Here is an 18,005-nt window from a genome sequence, read left to right on the forward strand (position 1 = left end):
AAATCCACTTATCCATTTGGCCTTGGCAACAAGTACTTTTCTGTTTCTCTTTGGGCTGTTGCTGCTAGTACCGTGACAGCATTTGTGATCCACCTTTGGCATCAGACAGTGACCAGTCTTCTGTTTTTGTGTTATTGAATCCTTTCTAATGTAAGTCACCTTGTGGTGTCTCAATATTGACGTACTGTTCACACATCTGGTGCTTTTGGCCGTGATTTACTCTCTGCCTTTCCCAATTTCACCTTAATCAGTCCCTGGGCTTTCAGCTACTTTGTGTTGCTCCCTCTCATTTGAGGCAGATTGTTTTGCGCTGTATATTCCCAGGTGCATCCCAGGTACTTTTTCTGTACTTTTACTTTCAAGGTACATAGATCCAGGATGAAATAAACTAGAGATAAAGAAGTGGTAGATGGGCTATGATGCTTTGTCATTAAAAGAATCATAAATGATTTCAAATATCGCTATTTGTATTTCAGTACAATAGTAAGCAATGCGCTACGTGATTGGTGCCATAAAATGAAATCTTATTGTTCATTTTACTGTACATTATAGAAGACTTGTCTCCTTTCTCTTTAAGGCCAGAAGTCAGGAAGCTAAACAAGAAGCAGCAAAGAAACTAAAAGTGAGTATTGTTATAGAGCAGTAAGGTTTAATAACTTTGTGTTAGGAATATCAGGACAAACACATATTGTAAATATACTGACAGATGGGCTCCAACGTTTCTGTATGTGGTGTGTATTTCATGGTAAGAGTCTACAAAACCAAGAGCAGCCTTTATTTCACTTTTTTTTTGTATTTTTTTGTTTTCGTTGATTTACACTGAAAACTAATCCTTGTCACTTTGATTCGGATAGCTAAGGGAAAAGAAAGAGAAGGAGAGGGAAGAGAGGGAACAGAAGATAAAGGAGGCTGAGCAGAATGCAGAGAAGAGGAAAGTAAAGAGAAGGTCAAAGGAAAAGGCAGCTCCCCCTGTCCACAAGCCAGACAGGAGGCAACTTGCACAACAGCGCCGCCTGGAGGAACACAAGCGCCAACTGTTTATGTTGGAGGAGCTAAAGAAACCCACAGAAGATATGTGTTTACCTGATCATCAGGTGCGATTGTAGGGTGGTAAATTTTAACAATAGATTTTAGAGCACTATTAAGTTGTGAGATGTTTTTATTTTGGGGTTGTGAAGTTAGCTACTTTGCAGCACATCTGGTGAAAAGAATCTTTATAACCAATAACACTTTAAACCATTGTTTTTTGTTTCAGCCGTTACCGGATTTTCCACGTGTCCCAGGATTAGTGTTGCCCAGTAGTGCCTTCTCTGACTGCCTAACCATTGTGGAGTTTCTACAGACATATGGAAAAGTATTTGGATTGGATGAAGCGAAGGACATTCTCAGCCTCAGTACCCTGCAAGAGGGGCTCTTCAATGTGGGTGACCGTGTGGGGGAGGTGCAAGATCTGGTGGTGAAACTACTGCGGGTGGCATTGTTTGATCCTGGACTTCCACCATTTTGCCAGGTATCTGAAAATAACCCGAACGGCATGAGATATAGATATAGATCTGTTCTCTTTAATTGGCTTGCAGAGTAATATGGCTTTATTGACATATGGTTTTCATTTTTGTTTCTTTTCCTCTTCAGTCTTTGAAAATCTTAGGGGAAAAAGTTTCTGAAATCAGTCTAACCAGGGAAAATGTCTCTGAAGTTCTACGTATCTTCCTTGAGGCATACGGCGGGGACCTTCAGCTATGTGATAGCCTCCGCACATGTCCGTTTCATGCCCATCCTCCCCACACAAAAGCTGCAGGGCTTGCGTTTCTTATTAATGAACTCAATGCCAGTACCCTCATTATCAGGTACAATTCCTTTTACTTGTCAATCTCATGATGCTGACGAAGCATAGCTTGTAGTTATTTATTTTTCTTATTACCTCCTCACAGTGTAGTAATGCTGTATAGGAAATGCCATTCATGCAGTCTCTTCAGTTACCATAGAATAGGCCTCTTTGTGTTTGTTTCTACAGTGAAATTGACAAAACTCTGGAGAACATGTCTAACTACAGAAAAAACAAGTGGATAATTGAGGGCAAAATACGCAGGTAACACACACATTCTGAGTCTATTCCTTTTTTCTTCTGTTATGTGGTGTAATGTTTATAGTTATTACCGAGACTGTTGAGGTGTATGATGGACATGAATTAGCATATGTCATGTCCAAGCAAGTCCATGAGTTCACATGTGACCAATTACCAATAAGGATATATTCATGCGGTACTTACAATCAGGGAAAACAATCTGTTGATACCCATGTTGGTAGAGAACAGTCCTCAAAAACATGTTTGTTTTTTTTTTCTTCTTAAAATTAGTTACAAAACTTTATTGTTTGTATCCTATATATTTTATCCTTCTTACTCCATGTCATCAAAATGATAGAAACTTAAAACTAAATTGGGACTATTCACTACCTTTGTATTATAATCCTCCCACAGATTGAAGTTTGCATTAGGCAAGAAGACAGGTAGACAGGAGTCCCACATTAACAGTGCAGAGGAAAGTAGGAGGAGACGCAGTGTACGTGTTACTGATGAGAATGAAGATCTGGAAGGGGGTGAGCCTGCTTCACTGAAACCCAGTGCCGAAGAAGAGGTAAGTCACTAAACACGTGCTGAAACTTAAAGAGGGATAGTTATCTACCCAGTTTTAATAAACCTGCCCCATTAAAAAATAGAGAAAAAAAAAAAGTAATATTTAAGAAAATACCTTTTTAGTTGAAAGGACTATTACTTCCCTATGTGCCTGTTTTCTGGGTACTTTCTGGATCTTGCTTAGGCTGATGTCATTATTATCATCATCATCATCATCATCATCATCATTTATTTATATAGCTGCACTAATTCCGCAGCGCTATACAGAGAACCCATTCACATCAGTCCCTGCCCCATTAGAGAACATTCTAAATAACAATGCTCTATCGCATTTGCATTTGTATATAAGGAATAGTCACACATTCCCAATTAAATGTTACCCTGTGTTTACTGATATGTTCATTTCATGGTTTTGCATTGCAGGAAGACGTTTCCACTAGCGTGAATACTGGGGATCTGGAAAAACAGATAGAGAAACTCACTAAGGTACACTTGTCTATATATAGATGGAAAGTTGAGGATGTCTAGCACTGGTTACTGTACTTCCTTGTGAACAGGGATTGTATTTTACAGATGACGTGGATTGTAAAATAATAATGCAGAAATTATGTAGAAATAGTTAACAATTATTTGTTAGTTTGTTTACCATGCCAGAATGACTTTGAAAAGCTTCACAGTCTATCTAAACAGTGCTTGTAAAATTTATTGCAAAGTTTCAATTTATAACTATAAAGGGCTATTAAATGGTGGATCCGTAAAACTGAAAGCAAAACGTAAATTGAAATGTACACCATAGACTGAAGATCAATTTGTCGTCTTAACAGAATAAGACTGCATACTCATGGCATTGCTTTATTGTTTTATCTGTGAATGTCTTTCTAAATATTTTTTTTCTTCCTTATATAATATTGGTTTACAGCGACAGATGTTTTTGCGAAAGAAAATTATTGGTTCCTCTCAAAGACTTCGGTGTGTGTGTCTGGGGCAGGATCGGTACCGCAGATTCTACTGGATGCTTCCGCACATAGGTGGCATTTTTGTGGAGGGTTTAGCGGACAACCCTGGTAAGTCCCTCAAGGAAAGAAAAGTGTCCATATTATGCCATACTCCTGTCCTCGTACTTAAGGAACTAGGGATATGTGGTTCCAGATTTATAAAGTCTTTAATAGATGATGTGATTCGGTAATCAAAAGGTTTAGGTGACAGATAATGTGTATAGACAGTCCAACTCAGGATCCCGATTGTTTTCACAATCTAAATGTAAGTTCTTTTTCTAGTTAAAGTGTTTATCACTGACTGATGAATGTTCACTTTCAGTTCAGACTTCAGAACCTCCATTGACTGAACCACAAGAAACATCTTGTGTGAAGAGTGAGGAGGAAGAAGGGGAAGAAGACAAATATTACTGTTCTCTTAACCGCTCACGGGGTCGTCCACGGAGATCGAAGGCAGAGTCCGAACATTGTAAATATTGTCAGTGTCCTGAATCTCAGGAAGTTCCATTAAATGGCCTCTTGCAAACTAGTACCCCTATTTCTGAGAGGCCACAGGACATGAGCCAGACAACGTTTTTATCGTGGCTGACACAGTGTCAAACTTCTGTCATGAACAGTACTGTGCTGACACCAGAGAATAGTCCTCCTCACCCTGAAACAACATCTCCCTTTGATATTGGACCCTGTCCTGGAGCCACAGACACAGATGAGAAAGAGAATAAGTTGTTTAACTCTCTCCCAAGGACTTCTTGCACTGACCGTTCCCAAAAACTCAATTCTCAGTCAAAACTCCTTCCCCCACCATCTTCTGCTGCATCTACACCATCGATACAGGTATAACTATCATCGTTATGATTGTTGGTTTTTCAGTGACATCTCCTTTATTCCCTGCTGCTTATGCCGAGTCTTGTGTACATGCAAACAAGTTAGAGTTGTAGTAACGTGGCTGCTGATCACTAATGGGATACTGCACTATTTCCCCAGTACCTATATTTATTTCTCTCCGCCTACCCCATTCATAAGGCTTACTATAAAAGGGCTGTGTCTTAATACAAACTCATTTGTGTGGATAATTTAAATACAATTATACAAGTACGTACTTTTTATTTGTTTGCCCATTTGGTGATGCAGGATTTCATCTAGGTTGAAATGGTTTTGGTTAAGGTAATATCACGTTATGTAGCATAAACCGTTGAATATGTAAACAATGTTAGATTTATAGTCTTTTCTTTTTAATCTAAAAATATTTTATATTCACAAATATCGAAAATAGCTTTTTAAATTTAGTTTTGAAACTCAATTTTAATGTGGAAAAAAAATTCTACCTAACACTGCATTCACAGATCTTAGCAGAAATTTTAGCCACTTAAAATTTTATAATCACACTTATCATTTTGACTGTAGCAATTTTAAAAATCTCCCTTCATGGTTCTATCAACCCCAGATCTTCACACTGACCTCCTGCCCTATTGTAGACTATATAGTGACTGTTATCTGTTTTTCTCCTACATCCTATCTGGGGGACACTGCTACCTTGCGGTTGTGTGAGTGTGCTGGAGTTTGCACTTAACGGTTAACTTTGTAAACTAACCTGAATCTCCTCCCCTCTCCCAATCTGAATGTTCCTCAGTTTTTACTTAAGTGCCTAAGGAGTGGGGCAGTGTTCTGTGGGGCTGCCTATGACAGCCTAGTTAGGGTTCATTTGTGTTTTTATTTTGTTTTACAGTTTAGAATCATAGCACTCCTGTTCTCACTCTTCCCTGTGTATGTCCATATGGGAGGAGGAGGTGCTGGTAGGCATTCCACCCCTCTCCGCTTGTTCTGTGCTGAGAACAGCGTGTAGGGGGCTTTTATCATTCCATAATAGGCTGTCGAGTCCCCTTATATTAGCTGGCGCAAGTAGCAGTGGTGAATCCAAGATGGCCACCGTGACGGTGTGTCCATTACCATGCTTGCCCCACTCCCAGAAGAGTTCAGAAGGGAGTTATTTGGTAAGTATTGCTGTCTCTTTCAGCATTATTTAGACCCTTTTTCAGGGGCTGAGGCCACTAGGGTCATGCGAGTCGCTTTGGAACCTGTCTTTAGACAGGAGGCTCCCATTGCACTGGGTCTCTGAAGTGGGAGAAACACACCTACATATAGTTTCTCACTGGGGGCGGACTTCCCCACTGGAGAAAGACCTCCACACGCACACTACTCTCCCCGGAAGAGCTGGAGGCTGTGTCTGTGTCTGCATGCGACCTGTTGCTGGGCTGAAGCTCCTCTCCACTAAAGGGTTTTCTTCTCAAGAGCTCCTGCTGCTGTCTTGAAGCCTGGGGACTAAATACCTCGATTACCACATCTGTAGTTCTTCTATACATTTGTATTTATGTGTGGGAGATTGTTATACTGTTGATCCTTTTTTAGATGTGATAAGAGCTCTTAGTCTTTTGAACGCCCAAGGTGTGTCCAGGTAAATCCTGACTCCCCCGCTGGTTCTCTGACTCGCATGACTCGCACTTTCAGGGTTGGCAGGCATCTAAACAAACTATAGCTGGACTGATGAGATCCACTGTTCAGCAGGTTTACTCTAGCTCTGGTTAAGCAGTTCCTGAAAGTGTTTCGGCTCACTCCACTAGATCACTGAGTGAGTGCTTCTTGGGCAGCAACCTGGTCTGCTGAACATCCTTTTGCCAGATTTTACTGGTCTCATGTTTGTGTCCAGAGATGCTAGTTTTTGGACAACAAGTTTTGCATTCAGCTTTGTCTCAGTGTACCCTCCCCTAGGGGCAGCTTTGGAGCGTTCCAAAGGTAGCAGTGTCCCCCAGATTTTTTTTTTGATGGGCTTAACATTAAGTACAAAAATCATCTCATCTCTTCTTGTTCATAAGGCTAGTTTGTGAGCTTTATTGTCTTTATATAATTATCTTCTATTCTGCAGGTTGGTGCACTGGCAGAAGAGAAGTCTCATTCTGTTGGCACTCTGTTGACATCCGCTTCTGTGCTTTGCCATGTTTGTAACAAGCCTTTGAGAAATGCCACCACGTGTAGCTCGGCACTCGAAAAGCGTAGAGGACGACCATCCAGTAAGATGTTCACACAAATAGAGCAAAAGTACTACAATCAGCTTATAGACCGTCCCATTCCAAGCGGTAAGTTTCTTATACAAGCCAACAGTCCTGTGCAGTCTTTTCATAAGTCACTCAATAGACCAGGTTAGTACAGCTAGGATTTTCACGGGAAGAATAGTTTTTGTGTTTATATTATTTTTTATAAATACATATTGATTCTGTTAATGGAGCAGTTTTGGACAGTGAACCAAACATATAAAACCACAAACAGTAAAACATAAGGCAAGTTTCCAGTTGAGCCTAAGATTGGACAATGGTGTTTTAAGCTTTGCTAGAGGAGATAGGGGACCTTCATGGAGAAAAATATGTAAAGTGAAAAAAGACTTTTACTTTAGAAAAACAAAAAAGGTAAAAAGATTATTTCTGTAGGTGTGCAGTTTATTTCCAGTTTGTGAGCCCCTTTTACATATTACTCATCACCTAATTTTATATAACTTTTCATTTTAAAATTACTTTCTTTTTTTATCCTGTCATTTCCCATGTTTGTTTGTTTTTTTTCCTCCTTTTACATTTATCCATTTTCATTGTGATTTTCTTTTCTTGAATAGACATGAAAAATACATGGTGGTGGATAAAAGACCCGGTCATGCTTGACTCATTACTAAAATCTTTGCACCCACGAGGCATCCGTGAAAAATCTTTGCACAAGTATCTCACAAAGCATCTTGGGCACCTGAAGGAGATGTGCGCTCGGACAGCTACCAGTAAGATATATACATATATACATTATTATTCTTTTACTTCAAATAACATTTGTCTAAAGATTATTTCACAAAGGCTAGAAAATGTAAAAAAATCTTTTTAACATTGTATATATGTAATTTGTTAGTAAGTGATCACCATTGTATTTGTTTAACTGTTTACAGATGCCCTCTTTGAGTCCAAACCCACAGAAGGTCCCTGTGCGAGTCAGGAAACACTGGACCAATGGTCAGTTGAGCATTGGACATTCCAAGTGGATCTATCTGTGCTGAAATGGGTGGAAGACCTGGAACAGAGGGTTTTGTTGTCAGACCTGCAACTAAGGGTCAGTTAGAACTACCAATACTAATTTTCTTATAATCATTGTTCTTGATTTGTACTACAAAGAATATAACACTGATCAGCCACAACATTAAAACCACTCATAAGTGAAGTGAATAACATTGATGATCTTGTTACAATAACGCCTGTCAAGGGGTGTGATATATTAGGCAGCAAGTGAACAGTCAGCTCTTGTAGTTGATGTGTTGGAGGCAGAAAACATATAGAAGTGTAAGGATCTGAACAACTTTGACAAGGGATAAATTGTGATGGCTAGATGACTGTGTCACAGTATCTTCAAAATGCCAGATCTTGTTGGGTGTTCCCAGTATGCACTGGTTAGTACATACCAAAAGTGATCAAGGGAAGGACAACCGAAGGGCTGACGACCGGGTCATGAGCACCCAAGGCTCATTGATGCATGTGAGGTGCAAAGGCTAGCTCGTCAGGTCCAACCCCACTGAAGAGCTACAAATTGTTGAAAAAATGAATGCTGGCTATGATAGAAAGGTGTCGAAACACACAGTGCATCGCAGCTTGCTGCGTATGTGCGTAGCCACAGACCAGTCAGAGTGCCCATGCTCACCCCTGTCCACCGCCGAAAGCGCCTACAATGGGCATGTGCGTGCCAGAACTGGACCATGGAGCAGTGGAAGTGTCTTGGTTTGAATCCTGTTTTCTTTTACATCATGTGAAGAGTCGGGTGTGTGTGTGTTTACAGGGGGAAGAAATGGCACCAGGACGCATTATGGGAAGAAGGCAAACCAGCGGAGGCAATGTTTTGCTGGGTAACCTTGGGTCCTGGCTTTCATGTGGATGTTACTTTGACACGTACCACGTACCTAAACATTGTTACAGACCAAGTACACCCTTTCATAGCAACGGTATTATCTGATAGCAGTGGCCTCTCAGCAGAATAATACGCCCTGCGACACTCCAAAAATTATTCAGGAATGGTTTGAGGAACATAACTAAAAGTTCAAGGTGTTTATTTGACCTCCAAATTCCCCAGATCTCAATCCGATCAAGCATCTACGGGATGTGCTGGAGAAACAAGTCTGAGCCATGGAGTCCCTACCTCGCAACTTACAGGGCTTAAGGGAACTTCTGCTAACTTCTTGGTGCAAGATACCACAGGACACCTTCAAAGCTTTTTTGGTGGCATGAGAGGATCTACACAATATTAGGCAGGTGGTTTTAATGTTGTGACGGATTTGTGTATATCCAGCATTTCATTTGTCCAAACGAAACATTTTCTCACTCAGCCGGATAGGGGACAGAAACAAAAAATAGGAGGCAGGATACTTTAAGCTAGAATAGGAGGAGTTTATTCTTCGCAAAAAAAAAACAACAACTTTCTTATATTGAATATTGTTTGTCTGTAGACTGGTTTAGATCAAAATAACATTTATATATTCTGTGTGTTTACTTATTTACATGCAGCTGAAATTAGTATTGGAGGAGCCATTTACATGGTGTCCTTTTGAGTCAGTGCTTTACCAGCAGGGTATTCAGAACATGGTACAGGCATGTATGTATATTGTAACCCTAACTATGAAAGTAATTACACAATTATTGTGAAGAAAGTTAAAGCCTGTTAATTTATTTTAATCTAAATAAACAGGTAATATAACATCTTAATTTTTAATCTACTCTGCTTTTTAAGGTTGATGCCACATGTGTCCCTTTTACTCTTCAATAAAATTGTTACATGTGGGACCAAACCACAGTTCTCTTCCCTGCCACTGAAGGGTACTGCGATCATGGAGTATAGTAGGTGGACTTGGAGCTAGGGCACTTTAATTATCCAAATGTGGAAGGATAGCTCCTCCCCTACTATCTGCACTCTAGTTGGGCTCATAAACGCTGTGATTTGCACCCTTTACTGCTATTTGTTTAAATGTTTTTACATATTTTACAGGGATGGACCCCTCCTAGCTTAGACTCTGTTCGAAGTGACTTAAAATATTTTGAGCACAAGTTGGAAGCAGCAGAAGATATTTTTGCAAAAGTGAAAAAAGAAGAGGGGCAAGCGCACAGGGAGCCAGGTAATCCATTGGACATAGCTGTGCTGCGGCTTCTGGATCTGGAGCAGAATGTGGAGAGGCGATACCTGAAGGAACCACTCTGGCCATTGAGTGAGGTGCAGCATGAGAAGATTGTGACCACTGATCCAGAGACAATGTCTACCACTGAAATGTAAGAGGAAGAACTTCTATATTCTTTATTTGGATCTCCAATTGTACATAGGCTTTAGCCTTTAACTTTTTCATGTCCTCCGTTTCCATAAATCCTTGTTTAATCTGTATAATTTCCTTTCATTTGCGGCAGTCAGTACAGCATTACATCCAGGCTACGTTTGTGGCGACAGACAGTGGAGAGATGCCGAAGTTCAGCTCAGCTGTCTCTCTGTCTGCAGCAACTGGAGAAGTCCTTCGCCTGGGAGCGCTCCGTTAATAAAGTGGTATGTAATTTCGTAATTAGGGACCTGATTTCTTCCTCTTCACAATTGCTATATTTAAAATATGTTTTAATATTGCGCTTAATGTTACAGACTTGCATATATTGTCGAAAAGGTGACAATGATGAATACTTGCTGCTTTGTGATAGTTGTGATCGTGGTTGCCACACTTACTGCCATCGACCTCGAATGATAGAGATTCCAGAAGGGGATTGGTTTTGCCCCAACTGTGTGTCTCTGGTAAGTGGTATTTAGAAGAGATTAGGTTTCAGTATTTGCTTTTTTTTGTCAATTTGGGATAATTTGATCTTTAAGTTATACCAATCAGAAGTCTTGTCTTTCCTTTTTATTTCTCTATTTGCTGTTCAGGTAGTACAGTAATGTCATAAATTCTAGTGAGACTGTCATCCTGAATTACTTATTATGTTCTCAGATCTAGTGCATATGATCACAATAGAGCACAATTACCATTCAGTTTAGCGCTTTATTGTGACTTTATTTAATATATATGACAACTGATCTCACAGTGCAATGTGATTTAAAAGCAAATTGATTTTTTTTAAAAAAAAAATGTCAATGATTTAAATGTATCTGCATCTTTGTGAAGTTGTACTAATTATAATGGTGTTTCTTCAAACAGGACTTAACAAAAGTTAAATAGAAAATAAAATCCAGACACAACACTTCTTGGAGTTTAGTGCTAGAACAAAATGTGCATTCATTTACTGCCTACTCCTCAAAAGTTTTGTTACCTGTAAATAGATTGGGTGCCATTTATGGAAACTGTTCAATTGCCTTGCCTTACTGTTCTGGTTGTATGTTAGATTTTATGTGAAACATGTTCTTTTCAGCAAGGTGAAAGCGAGTATCTTCGACCTAGTGGTTCTTCAAGAAGAGCCAAAAAGAGTGTGCAACGGTATCAAGATGACAGTCCCTTAAAACAGTCACGACGGAAAGAACAGACTGCTGTATGCCATCAATCCCCATCAGAAATATCACTGGCAAAGCGGCGGCGAATCACCACGAGGAGCCAGTGTCCTGATTTAACCTTCTGCGAGTAAGTGTATAGCCACATAGGCAAACAAATGTGGTGGATACATAAACCAATGCCACCAGAGGGTCTGCCATTTTTATTTATTTGAACAACTGGATAGGAATGTCTCTGCTAGCGCTTTGTCTTTGGAGCAGAGCAGTACAATATGTACTAGCGATTACATATAGCGCAGCTTTGCTCAAGAATGGTGCAGAGGGGAGAAAATGGTGTAACACACTGCATGGTACAGATTTATCTTATTACTGCGCATGTGCCCTCACTTTGGCTTGGTTCTCCATTTACAATTTATTTATTTTTTTTAAATATAATTTTGTGAGTAAAGTTTATTAGACCTGAGAAAAGCATCCAACACTTTTGCCTGTATTCCAGAATTATCTTAATGGAGATGGAGTCACATGAAGATGCATGGCCCTTTCTAGAGCCCGTGAATCCGCGGATTGTACCCGGCTACAGGAAAATCATCAGAAACCCTATGGATTTCTCTACCATGCGGAACAAGTTGCTGAACGGAAGGTAAGGAAGTCTATTTTAGAAATTGAGTAGTCCTTATAGCATATAAGCAGCTAATGACTCTGTACTGTTTAGAAGATGTTACAGTTTTATTATTTATAAAATATGCCTAACCTATCCTGTTGCTGAGGGCGAGTGGCAGAGGTCCCAGGCTCTATGTTAGTGCTGGGCCCCTGGTACATAATGGGGCTCCATGTGGAGGAAACTATCAAAGCTCTTTAAAAAACGTGTATTGGAGTGAGAGAACCCCTCTGATGAAACATTGCCCATTGTAACGCTCCATGTATGGTTAGTAACTGGTTTGTGAGCTTTTTTTATTAGTCGTATATGAAAGCTAAATATGACAGTTGTGTTTCTGATATAAGCGGTTTGATTGAGGGAGCAACCACTTAATAACAGTATTTCCCTTTCCTTATCCCTGTAGGTATTCAAGTTGTGAAGAATTTGCAGAAGATGCCGAGCTTGTGTTTAGTAATTGCCAGTTGTTTAACGAGGACGACTCTGTAGTAGGGAAGGCTGGCTTGGTTCTGAGGAAGTTCTATGAAAGCCGTTGGGAGGAGTTCAAACAAGAACGTCAAAACAATATACTCTGAGACTGGAGTCTATTGATTCCTAAATTAACATTATTTGTGCATCACTGAAAACGGGTTCATCTCTCTTGTTGTCACTTCATCTTTCAATGTGCCGCACTCCACTTTGAGGGAAAGTTATGGCAACAAAGAGGTTAATTTATCGTTATCCAGGACCCCCCTTCCTTCTATCCCCATAGGGTCTGGATCCCTTACGTTCCCCAATTACATGATCTTTGTACAGTTCTATAACCTTGTCACCATGGCACTCTAACTTCTACTATATCTGTAAGTGTCTGACACCCTGCGTGTTCAGCTCCTTCACTGCATCCACATCTGTGTTAGACCATACAGAACACAATTCTGAAGTACTATAGGAATTACTGAGTGTCCATCTGTACACAAACAGACCTGTTTCACACCTACTGAACTTGCATAATGCAACTGAAATATGTACATTTACATGTATTCCTACATGTATTGTATGAGCAGAATGTGTGAAATGCATATATATACGTATGTATACGTAATTCAACACATACACACACACAAAACGGGCACAAAGTTACGGAATAAGATACATTCTAGTTATTTGTACGACGAGGATGAGTTTTCACGTTTCACAATTTCAACATTTGCTCACTCCGTTTCTGTCGCCATTGTTTAATATGATATATTGGACAGCAAGACGTATTTAATAGCAATAGAGATTTTGTGCATTTTTGTTAGGACTATAGATGAGGTATCTGCTATATAGCATCTCTTCAAATGTGTACTGTGTTATATGGCCAGTAATCTGGGCACTAGCCCGGACAGAACAATATTCCTGTGTGCTCTGGACTGGACTTCATTCTATCCACATTTTGTTCAATGTGCTGCTTCCATTGGTTCTCACTATTTGTTGTATTATATCCCCACCCTTGGTTATCATTATTTGTTGAATTTTTTCCCATTCCTACTTAGGCACTACCTCCTCCCATGTCAGTGGCTTTTATATCCTTCAATTTTCCCCTCCTAAAAGGTACCATCTAAAGTCTATTATTGTACCTCTGGTCTTTATAGGCCTTAAGCACTACAGGGTTCCCAGAGTTGCTACTATGGTTTCTCTCTCACTTGACTGTTGGCTGAGTGGTGGAATACTGATGCGGCATCCTCCTTTTTATGTACATTGTATATTTATTTATCACTGTCTCTGCTGTACAGGCCATTTGCTTCTGGTATTTAATACCTTGCCCTCATTGAATTGTTCTTTTGAAGAAGTATATTTTAGAGAACATCTGAGAACCAACCCCCACCCCCCCACCCCCCCCCCCCCCCCCCGTTACACTCTACTAAAGGCCTACAACATTGACAGTTCAAAAGGGTTCCATGAACCCACAATTACACCATCATTTGGCTGCAAATGGTTTCAGATGACACACTGCCCCATCTGTTGTTAACCTGTTCATGCCCTACTGAATTTCAGAGCTAATCTGTTGACTTGATTAATATGTCCCTGTGTTTTTTTTTAGTAGTATAACAATTAGTGTGATTGTCTCATTAACTGGTTTTCATGCACTGTGGACACATGCTTGGATTTTTGTGTGTGGTCTATATGTTCTATTCTAGGCTACTGTTGGGATAATTGATCCTTACAACCAATTAAGTTCCCAATGCACATGACATGTGTTTATCATGCATGTTTCTATCATTTATAGCAGTGTAAAACAGGGGAGAAAGTGCTTTATATTATTTAGTCTCAATTTATTTTTCTTTGGAAGCCTGTTATCATTTACCCATTGTCATTGACATAAAAAAGGTGTTCTAGACTAGCATTCACCATATATCTCCATTATAAAATAAGCAGTGCCAGCACATTCCATTCCTTTCCTCTGCTCTTAGTTCTGCCTACAAAATAATTCTCTATACATTCACATCTTGCAACTGTAGTTTCAGTTCCGACTTGTCTGCTATAGCTGTATTTGCACTTTAGAAGGGCATTCCTTACCGAACATGACCGAAATATCCGAGTCTCGATCCCTTCCAATCTGATAGTTCAGTGTATTTTACCAACCTGCCTTGTATCTTAGGAGAAATACTAATACGGATTCCTTAGTTGAATCCCTCGTCATGTGACTGCAACATTACTGGGACGGTGCCGATTTTATTTACAGCAATATTAGATTTGCAGCAAGCTTGTTGCATTTTATAAAGCAATAATCCATAATATCCTATGCACTCAGCCCAATGAATGAATGTCACCATGTGTATTAATTAGGCAAAAGTAAACCCTAGGATTTTACACTGAATTTTTATCATATTCGAATGAATAGAGTTCAGTTTCAGGTAATTAATACATAAATGACAGAACTGGGCAAGGACTGATACTATAAAAGCATTCTGGCACTGCAGTGACAAAAATATATTTTTATATTCTGGAAGCTTAAGATTTGTTTTTATTTTGGTATTCAGTAGAGAACAGACTTTAAATTGAGTTTATAAGCTGCATAAATATTTATTTGATCTAAATAACAGCACTGTATCTTTGTGTTTAAAGTGTACCTGTCACCAGGTTCTTGAGCATCCTTTTTTATTTTGCTTTTGCTTCATAATTCCGTGTGCGCTGTGTAGTAAACTGATGGGGCATTTAGTATCCTACGCCCCAAGTTCTCTATATTCCACAGGTGGCCCAGGCACAAGCATATCTTAGAAGCAGAGTTAGAGTGCTCATTCCCAAGCTGGCTTCCTCGATATGTTGTAGCTTTCCCCAGCTCACTTAATAGGTTATTTTCAGGGGACCCCATTTGTATTGTTTGTTGCAGAGTGCACATAGTAAAAATAAGAACTGACGCTAGAGCATCTGGTGACAGGACTGCTTTTTAATATTGTTGGAACCTTTGTTGTTGGGGTTTTTTGTTTTTTTTCTGGTATTTGAGTTCACTTTGTCTTTTCTTCTTTGGGAATTTTATTACTGACGTAAGGCTGGTTTAGTGGACATAATTGCTCAAATAACCTTTTTTTTTATGATGGGTAAGTGTCTTTTTGGGCTATATCTATGTCAAGTTTTATTTGTGTGTTTTATGCACAAATACAATTAGCTTGGGTAACCTGCAGATCTAATCTCCAAAATGGAAATTTTAAACCTTTGGTAGCTCGCATTGTAAATAGTCACTTTTGAAGGTTCTTGGATTTAATGTGATCAGTCTTTACGTTTGCATAGTTTCTTGTAGGGCAAGTTTTCTTCTAAAATATATATTTCTGCAATGATCCTTTTAAGGTTTTTCATATCTTTTGTGAGACACTATGCATTGGGCATACAGTTATTCCATGCCACCTGCCTTACCACATATGGTCAGGAAGAAGCTAGATGGAATACAAGCTCGAATTCCAAATACTGGGAATGTGACTATAAAGTGAACCGGACACTGCTGTGCAGAACTAGTCATGAGAATGCAACCTAGGAAGTGTTTCTAGTGAAATGATTGGCTGCATTCTTAGGGATATTGCTTCATGCTCCAAAATGTGTGCCTCCACTGTTACAAAGTGACAGGTATGCTCTGTGCCACATCCTGTATGGTGAATGACGCTTGCATTATTCTATAATAAGCCTTCCTGACAATATCCATTTTATTTTTTTTCCAACAGTGTAAGCCCTGTAATCAACCACCAAATTCTTGTTAAATATGTTTATTCTGGTTATTTGCTATCACACCAACTTGTATCTAGTCATCATTTGTAAATTACTTTAACAAAGAGGCCTCAACATTTCAGTTCAGTGTGTTACAATTTTCTTAGCATAATAAGGGTTTATTTAAAGTACTGTGTTTATTTAACTTCAAGACATAAGTAATTTTCATGAAACATATTCTTTGTCAAACTGGTAGCAGATATATTGCAGAAATCTCCTCAACCACATAAAACAGGACAGGAAAACACAGGTTTAGTCTTTGCTACACTGAATGAGAGTATGCGTGCAGGTTTTCTATTAGTGCACTAAGCATCTTTGTGAGATTACTTTCCCTCGTCTAGGTCAGTTCTGCAGCTCAAAGATGCTTTGGACCACCGTAGAAATATCCCCACCAGCTCTCACGTTCTCTTATATTATTTTTTATATATATGTAACCAAACTGTGTTATAGTGACTTTTGATAAATGTACAGTTTTTTCTGTGAATTTAAATTTATTCCTTTCTATATTTTTAGGACCAATCTCGTTTTTAAGAAATGGAAAACCTAAAAAAAAAAAAAATTAGAGATTGACGTTGTTGCTGTAATGTGCCCTTTAGCAGCTGAACTATAATAAAAATAATGAGTGATAGAAATGTCAACTGTTTTCTTTTGCTATTTGAACCAACACAATCAACTCCTAATCCAAGTGTTTTGTATTTATTGCAACACCTGATACATAAATGACCACAGCATGTGCTTATTTGGGAATAATGTCTTTTGAATGTTTCTGTAAAGTAAATGGCATATTAATGACTAAGGCTAAGGACACACTGGAGCTTCCTTCAATCATCGTGCAAAACAGACGTCATACAGCCGTTCGTTCATATGTCGGCTTAGTGTGTATAAATACACAATAGTGAAAAGTTGTTCAAAAGTGCGGATTGTCTGTTCATTTGGTTGGTCGTACTGTAATCTCGTTCCAATCACCTTACGATCATGTAACATGTATACGTTTCCGATCGATCCACGTCCAACTGCCGATAGTTCCTCGAGCAGCGACTGTAAATTTCTGATGCCTATACGTCTGCCACATGGAAGGGTGTCCGCATGTCGGTGAACGGCTAATTAGGTGCTTCTAATGTTAAAGCGACCGTAGCCATCTACTACATTGGTGTATAGCATGTCTGCTTGTTTAATTATACACCTTTGTCAGTACAGTCTACAAGAAAAACGCGTAGCTTTGTTTCTCTTTCATCCAGTCTGGGGGACACTGCTTTACCATGGGTTGTGGAGGGGAGCTGGGAGTTGGCACCTAACTAGTTAACTTTAGTGCTGCTGATAGACCCCTCCCCTCTACAATCCCCCTGCCTCTTCCTGTATAATCCAGGTTTTTTTAGGTGCCCTGGAGTTTGGGCAAGTTTTTTAGTGCTTAGTGTAATTTTAATACATTTTATTTGTTCTTTTATGTTTTCTCTTTTTTTACACAGGTGGCAGCGCTGGAGTGTGTTCTACTATAGAGAACACACTCACAGCTTGGCAGCGCAGGCATTCCCCTGTCAGCTGAGAGCCAGCGGTTCTCACTGACAGGGGCTGAAATACAAAGTGCCTGATTATAGGGAGTGACAAGCGGTCTCATGGACCGCTGCACTCCCATAGCCTCCCCGATAACCGGCGCTGCCATTACAGGCATAGAGCGCTGGTTATCGGGTAATGAAGATGGCGGTGGCCATCTTGGATTCGGACAGGAGAAGGGGCTAAACCAAGATTCCCCCCTCAGAAATAGGAGGGGGGCGTCGGGAAGTACCGCTGCGGAGACCTCTGTCCTGGGAAGAGGATCTAATAGAGGTCTCCACTAATCTGCCACCAAAAGCCGTTTGTTCCCTATGGATTTTCACAAAGAACAACGGCATCAGGGAAGAGGGGGGAGCTAAAACATAGAGTTCCCCCCCTTCTCACAGAGAAAGAGAGAGATGGACCTTCCCAGGGTTCTGGCGCCAAAGCA

General features: G+C 39.8%; 1 protein-coding gene across 3 annotated transcripts in view; it reads left to right on the forward strand.

The window, feature by feature from the left end:
• Positions 1 to 16,656, forward strand: part of BAZ2A (bromodomain adjacent to zinc finger domain 2A) — a 57,299-nt gene extending 40,643 nt beyond the window's left edge. For 2 of the 3 annotated variants that reach the window (XM_075199509.1, XM_075199508.1), the window contains exons 12-29: positions 578 to 622; positions 855 to 1,094; positions 1,256 to 1,510; positions 1,633 to 1,847; positions 2,015 to 2,089; positions 2,480 to 2,636; positions 3,059 to 3,121; positions 3,555 to 3,699; positions 3,953 to 4,464; positions 6,551 to 6,761; positions 7,289 to 7,444; positions 7,607 to 7,767; positions 9,685 to 9,962; positions 10,095 to 10,227; positions 10,318 to 10,464; positions 11,076 to 11,281; positions 11,648 to 11,791; positions 12,213 to 16,656. In XM_075199509.1, the coding sequence (XP_075055610.1) occupies positions 578 to 622; positions 855 to 1,094; positions 1,256 to 1,510; positions 1,633 to 1,847; positions 2,015 to 2,089; positions 2,480 to 2,636; positions 3,059 to 3,121; positions 3,555 to 3,699; positions 3,953 to 4,464; positions 6,551 to 6,761; positions 7,289 to 7,444; positions 7,607 to 7,767; positions 9,685 to 9,962; positions 10,095 to 10,227; positions 10,318 to 10,464; positions 11,076 to 11,281; positions 11,648 to 11,791; positions 12,213 to 12,381 (3,312 nt within the window). In that variant the 3' untranslated portion in view covers positions 12,382 to 16,656. The remainder of the gene's footprint in view (positions 1 to 577; positions 623 to 854; positions 1,095 to 1,255; positions 1,511 to 1,632; positions 1,848 to 2,014; positions 2,090 to 2,479; positions 2,637 to 3,058; positions 3,122 to 3,554; positions 3,700 to 3,952; positions 4,465 to 6,550; positions 6,762 to 7,288; positions 7,445 to 7,606; positions 7,768 to 9,684; positions 9,963 to 10,094; positions 10,228 to 10,317; positions 10,465 to 11,075; positions 11,282 to 11,647; positions 11,792 to 12,212) is intronic. The other variant, XM_075199510.1, reaches the window with a different exon arrangement.
• The last annotated feature ends 1,349 nt before the right edge of the window (positions 16,657 to 18,005 follow it).

Source organism: Mixophyes fleayi, chromosome 2 (assembly GCF_038048845.1).
Source record: "Mixophyes fleayi isolate aMixFle1 chromosome 2, aMixFle1.hap1, whole genome shotgun sequence".
In the NCBI taxonomy this organism is placed as follows: domain Eukaryota; kingdom Metazoa; phylum Chordata; class Amphibia; order Anura; family Limnodynastidae; genus Mixophyes; species Mixophyes fleayi.